We start from the raw sequence: 23,294 nt of genomic DNA, 5'->3' as shown, positions 1-23,294 counted from the left end.
CCCCTTCCCCCGCACCTCACCACCCCTGCAAAAAAAACTTTGTTTATACAGGCCCTGCTCTGTGCTAGGATTAAAGTGATTAGCCCCTTTACCCTTCATTTTCTTTGCACTAATTCTTTTAAAACTGACCAATCTCAAAAGAATGTGAGGTCAGATTGCAGCCAAATGGGGAAAAGACACAGTCATCACCTTCATTAGAAAGAAAATTTACTTCCTGTGTGAGTAGTATATCCTCTTGATCAAAAGTAGTTTTGCCTCGTGAAGACACTTCAATTGGAGCAATAGTCTCTCGTGTGTGTGTGTGTGTGTGTGTGTGTGTTCCCAAACTTACTTCTAAACACCTATCTTCTGTAAGAAACAAGATGTTAAAAAACTGATTTTTACGCATATGCTTAGGACATTTCAGTGAAATAAGCCTAGATGCAAGATCACTATGAATAATCTAACTGCACAGACCTTTCTTACTTGGAACATAGAGACAAGTCAGCTGCCTCTGCTAGCAAAGCCAGATTTCCTTCCCCTAAAGCTGGTGCAAAAACAAAAGGACCATTTAAAACTGTAGCCTATTCTGCAAAATCTACAGATCAATCCATGTCATTTTCCATTTATTTCTGTTTCTGCATTTTATCTACAAGATGCAGATATTTGAGATATAAACCTTGCCACCGCCACCACCACCACCACCACCACCTATCAGTTAAAACTCAGAAGCACAAAGGTAAAAAGGCTTTTGTGGCCATTAGGAATTATTGATTCAGGACTCATGGGTTCAGGTGGCTTGGAATTAGTGTCCCCGAGAAGACCGGGAAGATGAACTGAATGTAAAGACAAGAGATTTAAAAGTGCTTGATGTACATTTTGAGCCTCGAGATACAACATATTTGTAGTTCTGGTCACTTCAAATATTTGAGACCAAAAGGCTGTGACCAAAGTTCAAACTCCAAATGTTACTGGATCAGTGGATCAAAAGCCTTGCCTCTGGGAGTTCCAATAAGCTAGGCTTGGCCAGCTATCCCCAGCATGGCAGGTAGTCAAGAATAGTATTGGAGAAAAAAAGATTTAGTCGATGTAGCTACATGGGAAAAGGGAACCTATAAAGGGGCTCAGCAAACCCCAAACTCATCTTTGAGGCACCAACAGGAGCCTCATGAAGACACTGGTTCTGCAAGATGGGACGAAGTACTCCTTATTCTTAGAGGGGCTCAGTCAGGTTCCCAGAAGGTGGTTAGTCCTTCTCTGGAGTGAGTGTCACTGTGGTAGATAACTATCCTACTTTATGAGGGTAATTTGTTTTGTGAAGACAGCAATGACTCTGGTTATTTTCAACCCTTGTCCTGGAATGGGACACTCTGTGAAGGCAGAACAAACTGCCCTCAAGCTGGAGCCAGGAGATGGAAGCAGCAATCTGTTACTGTGGCCACTGTCCTGAATAAGGTTCACAAGGAACTAGGTGACAAGTCAGTGTCCCTTATGACTCATTCTCAGGGCACCCCTTTTATAGTCATAAGCGAGAGATTATATCTGGTGTATTCAGTAAGTTCACGGACCTGGCTTTTCTGATATGTGTTACCAGTGTACTTCTAACATGTAAAAAGGGGTAATTTTTTTTTAACTTGTGTGAATAAGTTAGCCTCTGCCTCATGACTCATTCTGAACAGGGGTGACTGTTTATTTGCACAATCAGGATGCACAGTCACCTTACCCCTGTATTTGCAAAGTGGAGCCAGGGCAAGGCACAGCCCAAAGCAAGTGTCCCACAGTATGGAACAACTCAGTACAGGCCAGTAACTTAGAACAGGGGACAGCTTCGTCTCTGGGCTTGTCTCATTAAGAGAAAAACCCTAATATGAGATCTGTATGGACATTGTTTAGGCATTATTTTAAGAGATGCAAATGCCTACCTATCCATTAGGAAGCACTCCTCCAAAGCGTTTATTGGAGTTTGTCAGACTAAACACATCAAATTAGACAAGAGAGCAGAGGGTATGCAGACATGGGGTGAGTTTTAGAGGAACCAAGACCATTTACACTAAGAGTAAATGAATCCAAACCTGGGCTGCAGAGGTGCTTTTGTATTTCGCCTACACACGACTATGAATGTGCACAGCAAAAAAGAAAAAAAAGAAAAATCTAACCTTGTAAGTTAGACTGTGGTTGAATTCCACTGTCGGCGATCATTTCTCATTCTCTGACACTTCACTTATTAAAATCAGTCTGCGTTATGATCATCACTACATGAAATTCACCCAACAAATAAGCTATTTAATTTCATTTTATGCTAAGATGGCTGGCACCCTCTCTGTTCATTCTCCTTGAAGATTTATTGGACATATTTTATGGTTACTAAGACAAGTGATCTTAAGTCTGTGATGTGTATTGATCTTAAGTCTGTGTGTACAACGATGGGTGTCAGTAAAAGAGAGTCAGACAGAAACAGTTGGAGGCGGACAGACACACAAAGAAAGAATAGCCTGTTCAGATTCGAGGTGCATATAAGGTTTTGTGTTTGAAAAAAGGAAAGACTTTAAGAAACAGGAATTAGGTGTCTGGAGAGACAGATCAGCAGTTAGAAGCATCGGCTGCTCTTGCAAAGGATCCAGGTTCAGTTCCCAACACCCACATAACCATCTGTAACTCTAGTTCCAGGGGATCCAATACACTCTTCAGGCCTCAACAGGTTCCTGCATATACATAGTGCACATAAACTCACAGTCAGGTACATATAATTTATAATTCTCCCCCTCTCTCTCTCTTCTTTTTTCCCACCCTCCTTCTCTTCCTCCCTCCAGGAAAGTGTACAAATACTATTTGAGTTTTAATTGAAAATATATTTAAATTTTGTGTATATGCTATGTCTGTTCCTCATCTGCTAGAAACCATTTTAATTTTATTCTAACTTTCTATTTAATTTGACATATATTATTTACTTTTTCAAAAAAATCTCATTTTGTATTATTATTATTTTGAGGCAGAACTCACTATGTAACCCAGGCTAGGCTGAGACTCACAACTGTCCTTCCCCCAACTTCCTGAGTACCAGAATCATAAGTGTACACCACCAAACCTGATCTATTTCTCTCCTTTGAATAAATTAAGGCCAAGTGTCCTTAATTTATAGTCAGTGAAAGATGCAGTTTAGGACCACATTACCTGCAAGCTCTATAAGACCACCTTTGGATTCCCGAAACTCAATCTCTTTTCATAAGTCCCAACAGGTGCACATATTATCCCTTGTTTTCTTTCTGCATGGCCTCATTTTTGCCCAGAGATTTTAATAGAACAAGTTGTTCTCCTATCTTTTTAACTCCAGAATCCTGGATCTGCATCAATAAGCTTTTAATCAGCCCGGTGAGGGGGATGTAACTTCAAGTAAAGTGAATTTATGGGATCTGAATTTCTTTTCTTTTTTTTTCTTTAATAATAAAGATCACATTGTTGTAAGGAACACACAAATAAAAACACCACACAGCTAAATTAAGGTAGCCACTCAAACAATGAATCTCCCAGTATTAAAGCAACATTGGACTTCGTGATCAAATACTCAGAGGTTGAGAAGGGGTTAAAAATCTACCTCTTTCATTTATCTACCTTCTATGTAGTCCTTTTAGAAACTTGGCCTGCAGGTGTTTTAATTTAGCATGTTACCAATATTTTTCAAGTACTGCCAAAAGAAACAGTCCAATGAAAGCCTAGATAAAAAAAAAAAAAAAAAAGAAGGAGGAGGAGAAAAAAGAAGAAAAAAAAGGGGAAGAAAAGGAGGAGAAGAAAAGAGCAAAGAAATAAAGATCATAGAAAAATTACCTAGCAACTGTATTAATCTATCATTTATGTGTAAGGTAATAAGTAACTGATGTGTGATTTCCAATATTCAAGGTGCAAAACCAGATGCAGAGGAGGATGATTAATGGGAGACACATCATTGTCCTTTTGCAAAGTGGGTGGGGACACTGGACATCCCTTTTCTATGTAGGACTGTGTTCAAGTTATCACTATACAAAGAGCAGAAGTCAAAAATGGAAGGCCTAGATAAAGAATCATACTGGAATATTTGAAGATGCTTTCTTATGTATGAGGAGTCCCAGAAAGGAAAGTTGGGGAGTGCCATGCCTTCAATTTTCAGTTCCAACAAAGATGGCTTACAGCTCTGAGAAAGCATTTACCACCCTACTGCTGTAGACCTGGCCTTCTCATGAGTACACTCTAGGGACACACTATGTGCCTTTTCAGTGAGCAAATGAACTATGATGTTGGACAAAGTATATCACGCTACTGCCAATCCAGAGATGAGGTATGGGGATTTGTTTTCTACATCAGAATCACATTCCCAGTTCTGATGTCACCGGAGGAGACATTATGACGGTGTCATTGATTGTGCTGTGAAAGGTCACTATGCTTCTGATGAGGTGTTCTTTGAAATTAAGGTGAGTAATTTTAAGAGACCAAATGATGAGAACTCTAACCGTGTGACTGTCATCTCCTTAGGAAGCTCATCGAAACTCACCTGAAGACCATTCCCAGTCTTGCGTTTTCGAGTCTGCCCAATATTTCCAGGATGTAAGTAATTATTTGAACATACAGAGAACTTTGCAGTAGTGACGCACGTCTATCTCAGTGTGTACTGTCAAGAAAAGCAGTTGGTACTGTCCTTGCCTAAGATGTTTGCATTTTTACGTATCCAAAATTTTTATTTAAATAGTACTTATCTGCTAAGTTACATATTGACTTTCTGATCCCCATAGGACCCTTTATAGCTAATGCAAGTTTAAATTTGTGTGGTCATGTCAAGCTCACCGTTTTTGTGTATTTTAGCATATCATAGGATACACTAAGAATCCGCAGACAGTTATGCATCTCTTCCTTATCCAGCCATCCTAGATTTTTATGGATTCGCTTTCACCAGTAATACAGTGCAAACATTTGGCATTTCGTCACAAGCGAAGCCAAATCATTTCAGATTTCCCTTGCTTAAAAACAAGTTAAAAACAATTCTAAGCCTTAAAAATGGAAACGCAGTATGCAGACAGATGAAAAGAAGCATTTGCCCATTGGGCCAGCAACCATTGCCTGTGCGTGGGTTCATACACATTAGTAATTGACTCTGAGTCACCAATGATATGTTGGTGTCCCATTAAGTAAAGAAATAAAAACACATCCTTCTTGGCCCATTTCACCAAGAGCAAGTCCAGATTTCAATTCTCTACTTCATGTTCCCTGTGTCTTCCAGCCTCTATGTGTTGTTTGAGTCTGCATTTGTGACTGCTTGGAGGCTATCTTGTGAGTCTGTCTGTCTGTCTGTGTCCCTGTGTCTCTGTCTCTCTCTGTGTCTCTGTCTCTGTCTGTCTCTCTCGTCTCTCTTGTCTCTCTCTCTCTCTCTCTCTCTCTCTCTCTCTCTCTCTCTGTGTGTGTGTGTGTGTGTGTATGTGTGTGTGTGTGTGTTCTGTTATGTGGCCGTATGTGTCTCTCTCCTCCCACAAAGTGCTTTTCTCTGCATTTATTAAATAGCATAAAAATCATCACACAGGAAAGACATGGAATACTTTACAGAAATCTTTAGCAGAGATTGGCAAGGATCGAATCACCAACCAGTTAATCCCAGCTGACCCAGACAACAAACAGTTCAACAAAATAATCATTGTTTATTGACCAATATGCATAAATGGATGCTTTTAACTTTTATAGTAGGTTTTTAGGAAGTTGCTTTCAACTTCTGTATTTGATACTTTCAGCAAATGACACACATGTGTTATCCTGGATTGAGGCATGGAACAGTACGTAATTTAAGCTATAACAAGCATCTGAGGCTAGTGGAAGCAGAACTTTAGTTCAGTCAGTTGTCATCTCTGAGAATTCAGTAGGGAGTGTGGGACAAGGGCTGTGAGATAAACATAGGGAAGTAAGTTGTTGGCCTTTGGCATGAATCTTGCTCCACTTCCATCCATGACAAATTCTGTAAGGTCCCCAAACAGTAAATTGATCCTATAAAATGTGTTCTGAGATGGTGTTTGGATCAAAACAATTTACATATTGCTGCTTAGCCACGAAGGACAAATGGTCGAAAAACCGGATGAATCAAAGGCTGTCTGTTTATAGAATAAATACTATAGGGGCACCAGAATAGTGACAAACAACCCTGTCAAAAAGGATATCCAGAGTCTAACAACTACAGCTCCTCTTATGAAGAATGTCATTCAGTTATAATCACCACGGGAGCTTTTGAAAAACGTAAGTGCTTGGCCCTCATAACCGTGAATCAATGATCCTAAGATGGGTCTTGAACATGTATGTTTCTAGCTTGTTCATGTATGTTCAGGGGTGGGAATCTCTGTTAGGGCTTCACAAACCATTTATTTTCCCAGATGGCATAGACATGCCTCTCAGTAGATGAGGGTCGTTGGATCTGTGTGTAATGTTCTCATTACGAGAAAGACTCTAATAAAACTATCTGAAACAAGATCGTTCACATACAGATTCACAACTGCTCCTGTAAAGAGGCATCTCTCTTCTTCCCTCTTTTAGTACCTAAAACCTTGAATGATGCTTTGCTTAATGATTTCAAGAGAAATCCTGACTTTTCTGTTTCATTTAAAATCGAGAAGACAGGTCTAAGAGAGAATGTGGTCTGCATGGTTTAAATGCATCAGTGATTAACTCTGTGTTACCAATAATGCATTGTGTCACATTAAAGAAAGAAACAAAAGCACATCCCCTTGGAGCCATGTCACTAAGAGTTCAGATTTGAAGTGTCTATTTCATTCTCCTGTGTTTTCTGTCCTCTATCTGTTGTATGAGTCTTAATCTGTCTGAACTATCTGGTGAATCTGTCTGTCTCTGTCTCTGTCCCTCATCTCCCCTGTCCCTTGTCCCTGTCCCCATGTCCCTCTTCCCCCATCCTCCCTGCCCCTGCCCCTCTTCCTGTCCCCCTGTCCCTGCCCCGTGCCTCTCCCTGTCCCCCATTCCTGTGTGCCTCTCTCTCTCTCTCCTCTCTCTTTCCTCTCTCCCTCTGTGTGGTGTGTGTGTGTGTTTGTAGATTGTGTGTCTATTCCTCACAAAAGGCTTCACTGTGTCTTTATTGAAAGCACAGAAAGCATCACATGAGAAAGGAATGGGAGACTTTACAAAAATCTTTAACAGAGTTTTACAAGGTATTATGTCCCTGGCTCCAACAGTTCCCAACTGACCCAGATAACAAGCATTGTTTATCAACCAAGACTCATAAATAGATGTTTTCAACCTTTCTGGTAGATTTTAGAAAGTCGCTTTTAACTTCCGTATTTGCTGCTCTCAACAAATGATACACGTGCATTGCTAAGGGACATGGGCATGAAAGAGTACATAATTTAAGGTTACAGCTAGCCATTAGCTTGGGTTGTAAAAGCTGATTACATGGGAAATCCAAGGCAAGTGAGGTTGACTGTAACATTGTCCTCTTAAAAGCAGGTTAAACAAACAGGCTGAGCACACAGAAGGCTAGCAGTCTTAAGTCTTAAGTGACTCAGGATGTATTGTTAACATTGACTGTGAAGTCCAGCAAAAGGCCCAGTGTCTTAGAATATAAAAAAATATTCTCAGAATATTTCATCATCATGACCTTCAACACCCTCTGGAATGTTCTGCTAGGGAAATGTGATTTTTCTCTTCAACTTTTTGAAAATTACATTTTTCTTATTTATTCCCATGTTCTTTTCGGATGCATTCTGGTTTTGCTATTTTGGGTAACGCATCTACTTATCTATTCATTTATGTATCCGCTAAGCATGGATTTCCTGAGTCAGCTTAATGCACAGAACTATACAAGACATGCATAAGTCAATGGTCCAAAGCAGACGCAACACTCCACAATAAATAACTTACAGTCTAATGACATGGTGTAAATTAAATGCAAACCAAAGAACTAGAAAAGTGCAGTGTGATGATTCATGAAAGAAACATTCTTGGTGCTTTGAATTTGTACCATGGGAACGTTAACCTTTTCAAGGAAGCTGGCAGAAAGTTCCTGAAGAAAGAGACACATGAGACCTGTAGAGGTATAAAACAAAGATTGGGGAATTTTAGACACAGTGAGATCTGAAAATATATATATATATATAGTTAGATAGTTTGTGTATGGTCTATTATTTGAAAAGGCCCCAATAAAGAATCTATATATAAAAAATTAGTATGTTTTCAAGCCATGAGTGGTGGCACACACATAAACCCCAGACCTCTGGAAATGGAAACAGATGAATGTTTGGAGATAGCTGGCCAGCCAGCCTAGCCTACCGGGATGCTGAAATGAAAGAGAGCATTGGGAGCTCGTTGCTAACTTTCTACTTTGCCTTATTTTTTTTTTTTTAATAATGTTCAGCTACTTATCTATAGATGCGACTCTGCAGCGGCTGGAACCACATTCTTTCTACAATTTGAGTAAAATGACTCACATGTAAGTACAAGAAACAGTACAAAATAGACCCAAATGGCAGACACCATTTAAAATACGTTTTCATGTTTGTGTGTGTGTGTGTGTGGTGTGGGATGTGCATGTCAGAACATGGCGTGTGGAAGTCAGTTCTTTCTTTTTCACTGGGTAGGTTTGGGGACTGAACTCAGGTCAACAGACTTGGTAGCAAGTGCCCTCAGAGGCTGAGCCATCACACCAGACCCACAAAGACATTTATTAAGGATTTGTCAAGGGTTAGACTCAAAGTAAAAGAACTGCTATAGGGAATAATTGGGAAACAGAAAGACGGTCCCCATTTGGACATACATTCTGTACAGAAGAAAATGAACGGCAGCAGAGACGGCAAGTGTGAAGGTAAATATAAAGAGATTTAGGGCTGGAGGGATGGCTCAGTGGTTAAGAGCACTGACTGCTCTTCCAGAGGTCCTGAGTTCAATTCCCAGCAACCACATGATGGCTCATAACCATCTGTAATGGGATCTGATGCCCTTTTCTTGTGTATCTGAAGACAGCAATAGTGTATTCATATACATATAAATAAATAAATCTTTTAAAAAAGAGAGAGATTTAAACTATACAAAACAAAACCAGTGGGGTTTAAAATACAGGCAATCCATGTTCTGCACAGAAGCCCGCCATCCTACAGACTGAAACTAAAACAAAACAAAATAAAATATAAACAAACAAAAAACCCAATCCAATATCAATGAGAAAAGTTTGAATACTTTGTGACATTTAAAATCTTTGTCAAAACTTTAAGTTTTCTCTCACTGTTACAGATATAAGGAAAGTAGATAAATCTAATATTGATTGAATGCACAATTTTAAGCATCAAAATATCTAGAATTACAGCCTATCTTAGGTTTATAAAACCATATTAAGAAGTTTAAACTGCGCCCGGCAGTGGTGGTGCACACCTTTAATCCCAGCACTTGGGAGGCAGAGGCAGGCGGATTTCTGAGTTCGAGGCCAGCCTGGTCTACATAGTGAATTCTAGGACAGCCAGGACTACACAGAGAAACCCTGTGTCGAAAAACCAAACAAACAAACAAAAAGAATGTTAAGAAGTTTAAACTGCAACTGCCCGGTTTTGTCTTCGTTGTATGAGTTATAGGCAAGCATGTTTCCAGTGTCTTGGCAAATTCTGGGTCTGGATGCTGGTCTTCAACCCTCTTTCTGTTGATGCAATAAATGATCTGCAAGAATTTCTTTTGTTTTCAATGGGGTTGGTGCAGGTTGGGAGGTTTTTGATGGTTGTTCTGGTTAGGTTTGGTTTGGTTTGGTTTGGTTTGGTTTGGTTTGGTTTGGTTTGGTTTGGCTTGGCTTGGTTAGGTTTAGTTTGGTTTAAGATTCTGAGATCAAGTCTCATCCTTATAGCTCAAGCTAGATCACAGCAATCCTCCTGCCTCATTCTCCTTAATGTTGAGATTACAGGCATAAGACAGCATGCCTTGTTCTGAGGTAGAATGGGTAGGGGGTGGCGGGGAGAGGGTGAAATAGAGTCTCACCGTGTAATCCAAGCTGGTGAAGAATTCACTATGTACTACAGGCTGGTCTTGAACATGTGCCTCTTGTGCTGGGATTACAGCTACACGCCACCATTACAACTAGGCCCTGAATGTTCACCTTTGTCTGTCAATTCACTGTTTTGGTTAACTCGTGTCATACCAATCCGTTACTCAGAAGCTCGTAAGCAACATCGTATTCTTCATTGTTTGTGAGTAAACAACTGTGACAATTACCAGTGACTGAAACAGCGATGTGATTGATCGCCTACTATATGATTCCCATCTGTAATCTATCCAATGATGTCTACGATAAATACCTAGCTAACATTCTATAACTCCGTTTGAAACTGTTAATAAAGCTAGTTATTTAACTAGATCACAATAACTGATCTTCGTCCATATGAGCACAATGCAAAATAAGGAATGCCTCTATACATAGAATTAAAATACATAATATCAAAAAATGGAGAGGTTATGAATAATATCATATTAAAAGGTTCTAGAGTTCTCAGATTATCTAAGTGGTTGTCTCAGTTGCTTCTCTGCTGCTGTGATAACCATAATAACTAACCAAAAACAACTCAAGGGAGAATAGTGTTTATTAGGCTTACGGGTTATTGTTCATCACTGAGGCAGGTTAAGGCAGGAACCCTGAGGCGGGAACAGAAACCACAGGGGAGCACTACTTACTAGCTCACTCTCCATGGCTTTCTTACCCAGCCAGGCCCACCTGTCTAGGGAAGGCACTCTTCACAGGGCCTGAGCCCTCCAGGTAAGAAAATACCCCCAAAGATGCCCACAGGCAAACCTGACAGAGGCAAATCCCCAAATGAGATTCCTTCTTCCCGAATATGGCTAGATTTGTATCAAGTTAACAAAAACTAGCCAGCACAATGCTAAAACTTAATATCAGACTTTTATAAATCATGAATCAAGTTATAATCCATGGGAAAGTGACTCAACCAACAAGCTAACAGTTGAGAGGGACGAAAGAATTACCTAATGAAGGTTTAAAGAGGCAAGAAATGAAAAGAAATAATTGCCTGACCAAATAGTAAACACAATCCCAAATAATCATTGCATTACATGTAAAAAACGATAATAATAACAGTACCGACTCAGTTCTAATTAAAATACAAAGATCTCCATGCCGAACAGTCTTTAAAACCCAATTGTATATTGCTTGCAAGAGGCCTATTTAAGTGCAGTCTGGAAGGGTTGAGAGTTGGTCTCTGACTGAGTGACTCAGGTGAAAACAAAGGAGAACAAGGCAGGAAATCAATGGCTTAGGAGCTGTTGAGTGACAAGCTCTGAGTCTTCAACTCCTCTCCTTCCTCTGTGCCCACCTTAGGGCTTCTCTCTTCTGCCGGCTTTCCCATATTGAAGCACCTGAGGATGTTGTCTGACAAAGGGCCTTGAGCAAGCACTTCCTTTGTTCCTTGTGTTGTTTTGAGGAGAGGGGAGGGGAGGGGGGAGGGGAGGGGGGAGGAAAAGGAAAAGGGAAAGGGAAAGGGAAAGGGAAAGGGAAAGGTCTGGCTGAAAGGAGGAAGTGGAGATAAACCACAAATGTCCAAATGCTACTGTTGTCAAAGACTGTGTGCACTAAAACTGGGTTGTAATGACGGCCAATTCAATAACTTTACTAAAAATTAATGAACCATATGCCCACAATGTGTGAATTTTGTGGAATGCAAATTATCCTTGAACAAGGGCGCTTTAAAATTACAAAGACCAGATTTTAAGCTTTCCAAATAATAGCATGGGTGACTAGACACAGTGCCCTTAGCGGCCAAGCCGCAGAGGCCATCCACAGAAAGAAAGATTCCAGGCCTCAGTGGGTTCTTACTTTCCACGTAGTATCAGGAGTGCTGTGAATGTCCTCTAGCCAATCTGTGCATGCTAAATATTTTTAACTTAACCAGTGCCAGCCCATGTCTAATGCTTGTCACTAGTAAGCTGCATGTGACTAATGTTAACTGCATATTTTGATCAGTGAATGTATGAACCTAAATATAATATTTAGGTTATAATATGTTATAAACGCTCATGTGAGCTCACAACACATATACTGAAGCCTTCCGTTATTGGCATCACGAAATAAACCCAAGTGAGCCATTTAGGCTTACTGTGTCCCTTGTACCTGCAATTGTAATTAACAGACTCTTGACCCTTCTTGCAATGCTGTCATCTGTCAGGATTCACTGACCCCCCTCATTCCAGTGCTCGTTTGTCATAGCAACATCGCTGGCTCCTGTTAATATACACACGTCTGTCCTCTGACCCCAGCTGCTCTCCAGACCACTGGAAGGGTTTTCCTTTCTACCAAAATCTAAAAAGAAAGAGGGGAAGAGAAGAAAGAAACAAAAAGCTAAGGAAACTTTGAGAGTTCAGTTCAGAAGAAGGGAGTCCATAAATTCAAGTGGACCGAGAGCAACCCCATGTTTGCAAGAGGGGCAATCTGTCTGGGAGGAGCTAGGGATCTGTAGTTAACGACACAAAGTCCCTGTCCTACCACATGAAGACATCTTAGTCTTTTTGTGAACTTTTGTTAATCATGATTTCTCTTTAGTGAAAAGGGAAGGGGTGTGTTTTGCTGACAGAGCTCTCATAACTCTTACAGAGAAATCCGAAACACCAGAAGCTTAACTTACATAGACCCTGACGCCTTAACAGAGCTCCCCTTGCTCAAGTTTCTGTAAGTACTGACTCCTTCTTTATTATGTGGTGTGTGTGTGTGTGTGTGTGTGTGTGTGTGTTATAGTCTTTAAGTATGGACAAAACAAAATCCTGAGAACCAATTGGTCAATTTTGTTTGGAAATAATACATATAGTTACATTATTTATATTGTTTATATTATGTTTATTTGTGTTTATGTTGTCTATGTTTATTTCTTTATTTATGTTTGTGTTTATATTTATATAATTTATTTTTATTTGTTGACAAAAAGAGTATTAGAAATTTCAAAAAAGCAAAGCCTCGAATCGGAAAGGACACACTCCACGTGGCTTTAGTACTTAATGCCTTATGAACTGGCCATCAACTCCATTAGAGCAGAGGACATTTTGGTTCTGTTCCATCTTAACACATAATAGGCACTACAGAAAAAATAGCTCCAGTGGCTGTACATATCTGACCCAAGGCCCTCTTGGACACAAGCTGCAAGAATCTGCTCTCCTGCACAAACGCAGTTTTAAAATTTAGAAGACAAAAAAAAAAAAAACCCACAGTATAATGAAGATTTAAAAACCAACCTTAATCCCTGTGCCTAGAAATAATCACAATTACCATTTCGTGCACTTCTTTTCTGGCTTTTAAAATAAAAGTATACCCCACATATAGTCTGTGAGGCAAATCTTTAAGGATGAATACACTTTACTCGGGAAGTACAGGGACAATGGTAGAAGGGGCAGGCAGAGGGACAGGGTGCCATGATAGAGACAGAAGCATGGAACCACATGGCTCATTAGGGAAAACTATAACAGCCCACTCTGAAAGGGTGGGAGTGGGAGATGCCAAGAGTGATGGCATCTGTGATTGAAAGGTATCTTGTGGGACAAGGCAGTCAACCCTTTTATGGACTTTCTTTCATCTCAGCAGATGGTCAATCAGGTAATTAGAGGGGACATCAAAGAAGAAATGGACTCATTTAGTGGTTTTGGGAGAGAAGTGAGGTGATGATACAAGTCTCACTAACTGTACATTTCCGGCCTCCACTTTGCTCTTTGGCTTTTTTTTTTTTTTACCCCTACTCTTTCTCATGAACCCCCAGCCACAACTGAACTATTGTCATGTCTCATACACACCTTCAGGATGTCCCTTCTGTCGCTTCTGAATAATCCCATTTACTTCTTTTGAGTTCTCTGGCTCCTGCTGCCTCTGCAATCCAACCACTTCCTCTTCAGAAGGACTCCAAGACTGAATTTGGTTTTGAACATGTATCAGTGAAACATGAGGGGGCTTTGTGCTAGAAGAGCTGGGTAGGGTCTAAGTCTGTCGCCCTCCAAGGCAAACCTTTCAAACTTGCTCTATTCCCACTAGCTATGTTCTTGTAGCTGAAAAAAAAAAAAAACACGTTATTAAATCCTGGAGACGTTAGGAGCATCTCAACTTTTGTGTTCATGTTATATTTTGAACATCTTTGTGTCTTGACATATTTTTCCCTTGATGGCATAAATTTTGAAAGGAGAAGCTATTGTCTTTCAAATTTTCCTTCCTTTCTGGACATGTTCTTTAAATGACCACTGCTGTATAGTCATGGGTCACTACCGCAAACAAGAGATTCTTAGCAAAATAATGATGCAATATAAAGAAGATTTCCAGGGGGATGTGGACAGGACGGAGTCTCTCTACATAGTCCCAGCTGATAGCCCCAGCTGTCCTAGAACTCACCATATAGACCAGACAAACCTCGAACCATGGTTTCTAACTCCAGTACCAGGGGATCCTATTCCCTCATCTGACCTCCATGCCACAGTGTAGAGTTTAAAAATGGAAAGCTGACTTTGAGTTGAATAGTCATGTGTTCTTCCTCCATTGGCCTTTTACAGCCCATCCCCCAACACACACATACAATGTTTTCCAAACTAAAACAGGAAAATCTTTCTCTTTCCTCTTCCTCCTGCCTCCTCCTCCTCCTTCCCTTGTCACTTCCTCTCCTGTTTCTAGGACTCTCACTTTGTTCATATGATTCAGAGAGAATTCTAGGCAGCACTAGTATCGGCTGGATTAAGCTATTATGCTTTGAAAGAATATCAGTCTATTCTAGTGTTAGCACATGCCACAGTCACACCATATTGAGTGGAGGGCTTGGAACTTGTGCCTGCAGCCATTCCAGTATACTTCCTAGGTCTTGATTTTGTGACCTGAAACTTTCGTTTCTTCTTCTTTTTCAATATAGTGGCATTTTCAATACTGGACTTAGAATATTCCCTGACTTGACCAAAATTTATTCCACGGATGTATTCTTTATACTGTAAGTATGCTCAACATGGAGTATTTGGTATATTTTCTTTACCCTCTGACAAGAATTGGGGTGCAGTTCATGGGAACTAGCAGAAGCCAGGAAAAGCAAACGATTCCAAGAGAGAGCAGTGGGCAGGGTAATTGTGCTGAAGGATGGAGTGAGGGATGAGTGAAAGGTGGGGACAGTTTACTAACTGTGGGTCACTGGTTATTCTGACAAAAACAGTTCTCGTAGGACAATGGGAATAGGACGCTAGGTTGAAATGGGTCTGTGCTGGCTAGTTGTATGCCAGCTTGACAAAAGCTAAAGTCATCTGAGAGAAGGGAACCTCAATTTAAAAAAAAATCCCTCCATAAAATCAGGTTTTAGGCAGGCCTATAAGGCATTCTCTTAATTAGTGATTGATAGCGAGGGCCCAGTCCACTGTGGGTAGAGCCATCCCTGGGTTGGTGGTCCTGGGTTCTATAAAAAAACAGAGTGAGCAAACCATGAGGAGCAAGTCAGTAAGCAGCCCCCTCCATGAACTCAGCTCAGCTCCTGCCTCCAGGTCCTTGCTCCAACTGAGTTCCTGTCCTGACTTCTTTTGATGATGAACCGTCAGGTAGAAGTGTAAGCTGAACAAACCCTTTCCTCCCCAAATTTCTTTAGTCATGGGGTTTCATGACAGCAATATTAACCCTAACTAAGATAGGGTTCAAGAAAGAATTGGGGTAGAAGGATTCGAGAGACTGGGAAAAAAGCCAATTATTTGAGTTCTTCTAACTTCTTCTCTGTTGTCAAAAGACAACAGAGAGTGGGGGCTAGAGAGATGGCTCAGAGGTTAAGAGCACTTGCTACTCTTGAGGAGGACCCAAGTTCGGCTCTTAGCACTTACATGGCGGCTCACAATGGTTTCTAACTCCAGTTCCAGGGGATCCAGTTCCCTCATCTGACTTCCATAGGCACAAGGCACTGGGGAGAAAGAGATGGTTTATTTGACTACAGTTCCAAGTTACAGACCATCATTTCAGGGTAGTCAAAGCATCGGGTCACATCACAGCCACAGTCAAGAGCCAAGAGCCAATAGACACATCCTTGGTTGCTTACAACTCAGTAAGCTTCCTCTGCTCTTATGTGACTTAGAATTCAGGCCCTGAAATGGCGCCACCCATATTCAGGGAGGGTCTCCCCATCTCATTCAGGACAATTCCTAGCCTATTTTAGTTCGTGTTTTACATTAAATGTTTAATTTGTTTAGTGTACATGTGTGGAGGTCAGAAGACAGCACTCAGGGATAGATTCTCAGAGTTGAACTCGGGTTGTCAGGTCTGACAGCAAATGCCTTTACCCACAGAACTGACTCGGAGGCTTTGCCACCTGCATTTGATTTTTAAATGATTAAATGATTTCTGAGGGGAATGACTGAATGGAGAGGGGACTGCTGATAACAAGAATAGCTTATTTTTCATAATTTCAAATTTTCATTTTATTTTTCATATTTCCACTCTTCCTGCTCCACTCAACCGTTACCTTGCAAGGCATAAAGGGAAGTTACTGGTTTCCTTTTCAACAAACAGTGAAGCCAAGAACCAGACAATGAGTGTGTGATCCGAGCCCCACAGAGAGTCAAGGGCCATGCTTTAGATCGATTCTAAGGCTTCTTTCCAAAAGCATCAGTCAAACCAGTTGTCTTACCTAATCATACAAATAAAAAAGTATGGAAACGGAAGAATTGGAAAGGTTGAATTCACACTGCATAATCAGCAAAGTGTAGAATAATTAGCTGCAAGTTTTCTGTTTCTTTGTGGTTTTGTTTTGTTTTGTTTTGTTTTGTTTTTTCAAGACAGGGTTTCTCTGGGTAGCCCTGGCAGTCCTGGAGCTCTCTATATATACCAGACTGGTCTCAAACTCAGAGACCTACCTGCCTCTGCCTCCCTAGTGCTTAGATCAAAGGCACCACCACTACCTAGCATGCTGCAAACTCTTATTATTTTTTCCCGGAGGCAGAGGGGGGCGGGAATATGGCTATGTCTCTTTGCTACAGATAAACTAAGGTTAAACATAAGCAGCAGTCCTCTGGGAGCACCTGGTTGGCAGTGTTTTGCAAATAGAGGACATTCTAATGCTACTCATGAAATGAAATCCATCGATCCCTTCCCCCTGATCCTTCTGTTGACATAGAAAATTCTCGTTGTTATGGACAGAGTGTTACAGATTCAGAAGTCTCTCAGCTCCATCTGCTTCACGATAAGGAGTGAGGCAGAGACCTCAGCTCACTGTGGAACTTGTTTGCTTGACGCATGCTCCACTCTGAATGTGTATCCATCTAGAACAGCTCTTACCACCGCCTGTGACCACCAGTGATCAGAATCGGGTCAAAGGAGCAGCTAAAACTGAGATGTGTTGTGGCTGGTTCCTTGAATCACAACAAGAACCCACTTCCAGCATTCTTTTCTCAACAGTTTTCATTGCTTTCTCTTGCAGCGAAATCACAGACAACCCTTACATGACTTCAGTCCCTGAAAACGCATTCCAGGGACTGTGCAACGAAACTTTGACCCTGTGAGTATCCAGTTTCACTCTCAACAGATTTTTTGGGGGGGCGGGGGGGGTCGAGACAGGGTTTCTCTGTGTAGTCCTGGCTGTCCTGGAACTCACTCTGTAGACCAGGCCCGCCTCGAACTCAGAAATCCACCTGCCTTTGCCTCCCAAGTGCTGGGATTAAAGGCATGTGCCACCACTGCCTGGCAGTACCTGAATTTTATCTAAGGCTACTGTCATGGTTTTTGCCCCCACTAAAAATGTGTCTGAGTTTGGAAGCAGTGGGAGGGGGGATGGCATAGGGGGTTTCCAGAGGGGAAACCCAGAAAGGAGATAGGTAACATTTGAAATGTAAATAAAGAAAATATCCACTAAAAGAAAAGAAGAGACAAAACAAAATATACACCACCAGCAACAAAACCGATTACTTCTCAGTTTCTTACAATTAGCTAGAAGAAACCCAAATTTTAGAATTCTCCATCAACGCGGTCATCTTTTAAGCATTCATCAGTATTAGCTACAGTGCCTCGGTCTCCCTAGCAACTTATACTGAAGTATGAACATCATTATTCCTAGAGGTTAAAAAAGCAGGATGGAAGAGGATGTGACAGTCTCAGCTATTAAGTGACAGGACCAAGCCCGGTTGCAAACTTGGAGAATCCTTTGTTTATCAAGTTTATCGAGTTTATCGAGTGCACATGTCATAGATTATTATTATTACATTATTATTGAAATTCTCCCACACCTGTCCCTAGGAATTCCTTAGGAGGCAGTGCCTGCTGCTCTGGTCATGGCTGTTGCCTCTTTATGCCAATAACCACCAATAACCACATATCTTAGTGTTCCAAAGACTGGGGTCCCTTCTCCTGCAGAGGTGCGCGGTTTTGGTAGGTGAGAAGAATTATATCTGAGTCAAGGATCCTGAGTTTAGACTAACAAGTTCTCGGCAAGTCACCCATGACTCAGTGACTTCACTAGGAATCGTGGGTGGTAACCTTTCAGGCTGGCCCCTGGGAACCTAGGTAGAAAAATTAATTAGCTGCAGAAGCATTGCCTGTTAAAATGTTCAAAAACTTATCACCAAAAGGCATGATCTATCTGCCGTCTTAGATTCTTCGATGAGGCCCAATTCCTACAACCATTAAGCATTTGCCTTATGATAAACTCTGAAGATAAGTAGAAATTTTTGAAAGAAGGTAAAATAACATTTTAAGTTCAAAAAAAATAATAATCTATGCATTCAGATGAATGGCTTCTCAAGTGGTCATCTATAAAAACTGCTGCCATGCCTCCAGGGTTGACACAAGCTTAACTGTCACCTGAAGCGCTCTTCCCTTTAATATACCCTCATTGAAAAAAAAAAAAAATCCTGGGGGCTAGAGAGATGGCTCAGCAGTTAACAGTGCTTATTGATCTTGCAGAAGACCTGAGCTTGGTTCCCAGTAACCACATCGGGCAGCTCAAAACTGCCTGCAACTCAGCTCCAGGAGAGCTAATGCCTTCTTCTGACCTCTATGGATACCTGCATTCATATGTACACACACACACACACACACACACACATACACACACACTAATCATAATAAAACTTTTTAGAAATCTTTTGCAAACCTTTGTTCTTCTAAGTCTGCATTTGAGGAAAAGCTGACTTACTGACACCCAAGACTAGAGAATGAAGCTTCAAACCAGGAAACATCTTATGTCCCAAACGAGGCATATGCTACAGTTTTCCTGAGGAATGCAAATGAATGACATGAGAAATTTGATGCACATTTTTGATACTAAAGTGATGAAAGCCAACTATTGAAACAGAAAAAAAAAATGAACGACACATATCTCACAGGCGATCTGCTTTATTTACTTATTTATTTAGTTCGGGGACTTCAGTGAGCCAGGGCCTTACATATGCTAAGCAAGTACTCTACCACTGAACTACATGGCCATTGGTTTTTTCCCCTCTCTCTCTCTTCTCTTGATTTTAGGAAACTGTACAACAATGGATTTACTTCAATCCAAGGACATGCTTTCAATGGAACAAAGCTGGATGCTGTGTAAGTTTAGGGTAACCATGGTAACTGTCACCATTCCCCACATCTTACTCCCAGGGCTGTCCAGAGGGTCTGAATTCTGTTGAGATCTATTTTAAGTATCTCAAGCCTTGGAAGTAATGCTAAAGGAACTTGACAAGTGCCATCTGACGTGGATGCTTAATGTTGGCCCCAGGTCTACACCCCAAAACTCTCATTCTCAATAAAATGGAGATGTACACCATCACCATCAGTTATCTTATAGGGGTGTGTGTGTGTGTGTGTGTGTGTGTGTGTGTGTGTGTGTGTATGTGTAAATGTTAATCTACTAGTACATGAAGTAAAAGACTATCTTTGCACCCAAAGATGCTTTCAAAAAGTGATGCATTCTGTTTTGACATGTTTTTTCTTTTCTAAAGATAAATAATACCCAAATGGCCAAACCAACGAAACAAACAAAACAGACTTATATTTTATTTATCTTACAATAGTTTTTTTTTTTTTTTAAATAGTGTCTTGCTATGTAACCCTGGCTGTCATGGAACTAGTTATATAGACAAGGCTGGCCTTGAACTTAAAGAGATCCGCTTGCCTCTGTCTCCCCAATGATACAATTAAAGCTGTGCATTACTTGACATTGCATCCCTCTCTTCCTTAAAACATTCCTTACATAGTTGCTGACTGTGAAACCTGAAAGACCTTATGAGTCTAAATGTGCTGTGTACCACTTTGCTTCTCAAACACTATTAGGCATGCAAGCCATCAAGGGATCTTGTGCAATACAGATGCTGATCTGTCGACTTGAGCTGGGCTGTGAGAGTCTGTATTTCTAACACACCCTTTCATGATGCTGAGGCTGTAGCCCATGGACTGACTTTTAAAATAGCTATACAACTAAACACAGAGGGGCCAGGAAGAAAAGAACACATGTGGAGATTAATTGCTTTGGACTGATATTCTGGTTATCATTATTAAGTACTGGCTTCTGGAATGGTTCCATTTTAAAATGAGTACCGGGTTCCTTCTCGTTAGGCAAGGTTCTCTACACCATATAGAGTTGAAATCTAGCTCTTGTCCAGCCTTTTGGGCTTCCTTCTGGTCTCTATGAGAGGAAGGGTTAGAGTATCATTCACTTGGGTATTTGGTAAAACAAGGGTTGTTACGGCTTGACTTTATTCATTTCTTTAATATAATTACAGGGGAAGCTCTGAAAGGCACCACAGGATACAGGATACAGGATACAGGATACAGGATATATAAATCCTTGCACTTCAAATTTACAGAACTGGAAAGACCAATTGCACTAATCTTACACAGTCCTTCATTTACTTCTCAGTGTAGCCAGTGAGGGCCTACAACACACAAGACACTGTGCTAGCCACTAGCAAAACAAAGAGAATCAAAAGCAATGTAATTCCTGCTCGCAATAAAAATTACATTCTTGTGGAGTCCGTACAAAGCCAGCTACACCAACGATCAAAGTATGTTAGGAAGAAATGTATCCAATTCAAAATGTGCATCTATTAGAAAATACACAAGTGCAGAATATGCAAAGATGTTGGTCTCCTTCCTTGGAGAAATCAGCATGATTCTCTCTAAAGTTATCCCATGGTATTTAAAGATCAGCATTTAATATTATGAAAACACCACCAAATATTTTCTCCTTTGATTTGAAAGCAGTCACTCCAAGCTAGCTGGCCCACAAGCTTCAGGTCTTCAACTTAATATCTCTACCTCTGATCCCAGTGTAGAAATGCTGGGATTACACATGTACCACCACTCCAGGCCTTTATCTGCGTTCCAGGAATCAAACTCCAGGAGTCACGCTTGCATCAAATGTGCTCTTAGCCCTGGCCATCTCTCTAGACCCTCCTCACATTGTATTTTGTAACATAGCTCCATCTTTACTGGGTTTCTAAACTAAGAAAAACGCATTAATCATCTATAATAATTTTCCTAACATGGTTCAAAGATTGTAAATAGCATAACCTCTCTAGAACTGTGTTTAGATACCTCTAGGTTCTAGTTGAAATAATTTGTTATCCAAAACAGCAATCATCTACCTCATGCACTACAATTATCAGATCTGACCTCAGTTACACCCATTGTTTTAGTGTGACTGAGAAATATTATCATGGCCAAGTTGGACGAATCCACACTGAGGACCAGCACTGAAGTCACAGCAGCAGCAGCAGCAGCAGCAGCAGCAGCAGCAGCAGCAGCAGCAGCAGCAGCAGCAGCAGCAGCAGCAATTCCCTCCTTGGTTAAAAGTTTGTGAAAATCATAGCAAATGGGGGATAACTCCTAGCCCTGTGGTTTCACAGAGAGCCAAGTCCATTGCCATCACTCAGATGACAGATCACCTAATAGGAGTATCCTCGCTCAAAGAAAACTTGAGCTGCTCTCAACCATAAGCTAGGGCACCTGTTCCTTCTCTGGACCCCTCCACTGGCTCTTTACACAGTCTTCCAGAGCTGAGTTGCTTCACCCACAGTGTCTGAGTCTCTGAGATGAATTTTCTCTTGTTGAATTCTAGTTGTTCAGCTTCTAGCTAGAAGTAAACATCTGGACCCAAAATAAATAAATGAACCCAACTTGGCTGTGTTAAGGACTTACCCAGGCAGTAATCGTTATGAGCATAGAAGTCAACACAAATCATGTGCTAATTAGCACCACACATTAGCTGATTAGAAGCAATTCACCACAGCCCGGAGCCACTGGGAAAAGATGACGGCAGAGAAGATTATGGGATTAAGTAGACTGCTATTTCTCACGGGATAAGTATTTGAACAGCTTGTAGGATATGCTCCAAGGTTGGCTGTCCCCTCTGCCTCCTGCAATCTTGAGCGCTTTCTCACCTGTCACTGTTGATAAACAAGTGCCCCAGTTTCTGAAACCGACAAGACTTCTACAAAGCAGTCCAGCTTCACTTTAGATTAACGAAAGGACTGGGTGCTGGAGCCCTAGCGTTTTTCTGAATAACAGGAGCCGAGTGGAAAACAAAAACAAACAAACAAAAACATGGCTCTCCACAGACCTAATCCCAGGTGAGTGTCACACCATAACCAGGTGCCAACCCTAGTTTCCCCTAAAGGAATTACAAAGGAATGAGCTGAAATTCTATATTGGAACTAAAACAGGTCCTTAAACTCCCCCAGAGAACACAGTTCAAGAGGACCAGCAAATGTCCTCACCACAGTACACTACACAGTACACTACACAGTACACTACACCCCTCTCTGTGTTACTGATCTCTCCAACTGTTGAATACAACCTGTCCTATCTGTGAATTGTCCTATTGAAAATACATCCAGGGGCTGGAGAGATACCTCAGTGGTTAAGAGCACCATCTGCTCTTGTAGAGGACCCAGGTTCAATTCGCAGCATCTACACAGCAGCTCGCAGCGGTCTGTAATGCCAGTTCCAAGTGATCTGAACCCCTCTTTTGACCTCTGTAGGCACTGGATGCACATGGCACACAGACACACATGCAGGAAAAACATTCAAATGCATAAAATAAATAAGTCTCAAAAAAGAAATGTTTAAAAAGCGAGTCCAAGAGAACTTGAACCTCTCTCTCTCTCTGTCTCTCTCTGTCTCTCTCTGTCTGTCTCTCTGTTTCTGTCTCTGTCTCTGTCTCTCTCTCTCTCTCTGTCTGTCTCTCTGTTTCTGTCTCTGTCTCTGTCTCTGTCTCTCTCTCTCTCTCTCTCTCTCTCTCACACACACACACACATACACACACACACGCACGCGCGCGTGCACGAGCCATAATGCTGAGCCTGTCAGTTGAATGCTTTTCCCCCAGCTCCTTGCTATTTTCATTTTTCCAACCCCATTT

The 23,294-nt window shown here is 41.1% G+C and overlaps 1 protein-coding gene and 1 long non-coding RNA gene across 10 annotated transcripts in view; one reads left to right on the top strand and one right to left on the bottom strand.

The window, feature by feature from the left end:
* Tshr (thyroid stimulating hormone receptor) overlaps positions 1 to 23,294 on the top strand; it is a 110,150-nt gene that overhangs the window by 57,978 nt on the left and 28,878 nt on the right. For 6 of the 8 annotated variants that reach the window (XM_076921479.1, XM_076921478.1, XM_076921480.1 and 3 more), the window contains exons 2-7: positions 4,483 to 4,554; positions 8,345 to 8,419; positions 12,566 to 12,640; positions 14,844 to 14,918; positions 17,373 to 17,450; positions 19,412 to 19,480. In XM_076921479.1, coding sequence (XP_076777594.1) covers positions 4,483 to 4,554; positions 8,345 to 8,419; positions 12,566 to 12,640; positions 14,844 to 14,918; positions 17,373 to 17,450; positions 19,412 to 19,480 — 444 coding nt within the window. The remainder of the gene's footprint in view (positions 1 to 4,482; positions 4,555 to 8,344; positions 8,420 to 12,565; positions 12,641 to 14,843; positions 14,919 to 17,372; positions 17,451 to 19,411; positions 19,481 to 23,294) is intronic. The other 2 variants (XM_076921482.1, XM_076921483.1) reach the window with 1 other exon arrangement.
* LOC143436902 (uncharacterized) lies at positions 5,512 to 22,426 on the bottom strand. 2 transcript variants are annotated; one of them, XR_013106662.1, is made up of 5 exons: positions 22,073 to 22,426; positions 15,784 to 15,860; positions 13,750 to 13,998; positions 12,086 to 12,274; positions 5,512 to 8,016 (listed from the first exon to the last, which is right to left on the bottom strand). It is a non-coding gene; the product is annotated as an uncharacterized LOC143436902 (long non-coding RNA). The 2 variants fall into 2 exon arrangements; XR_013106663.1 differs by lacking the exon at positions 15,784 to 15,860 and having other exon boundaries at positions 22,073 to 22,425.

This window comes from Arvicanthis niloticus, chromosome 23 (assembly GCF_011762505.2).
Source record: "Arvicanthis niloticus isolate mArvNil1 chromosome 23, mArvNil1.pat.X, whole genome shotgun sequence".
NCBI lineage: Eukaryota > Metazoa > Chordata > Mammalia > Rodentia > Muridae > Arvicanthis > Arvicanthis niloticus.
This window is presented reverse-complemented; position numbering and strand designations above follow the sequence as displayed.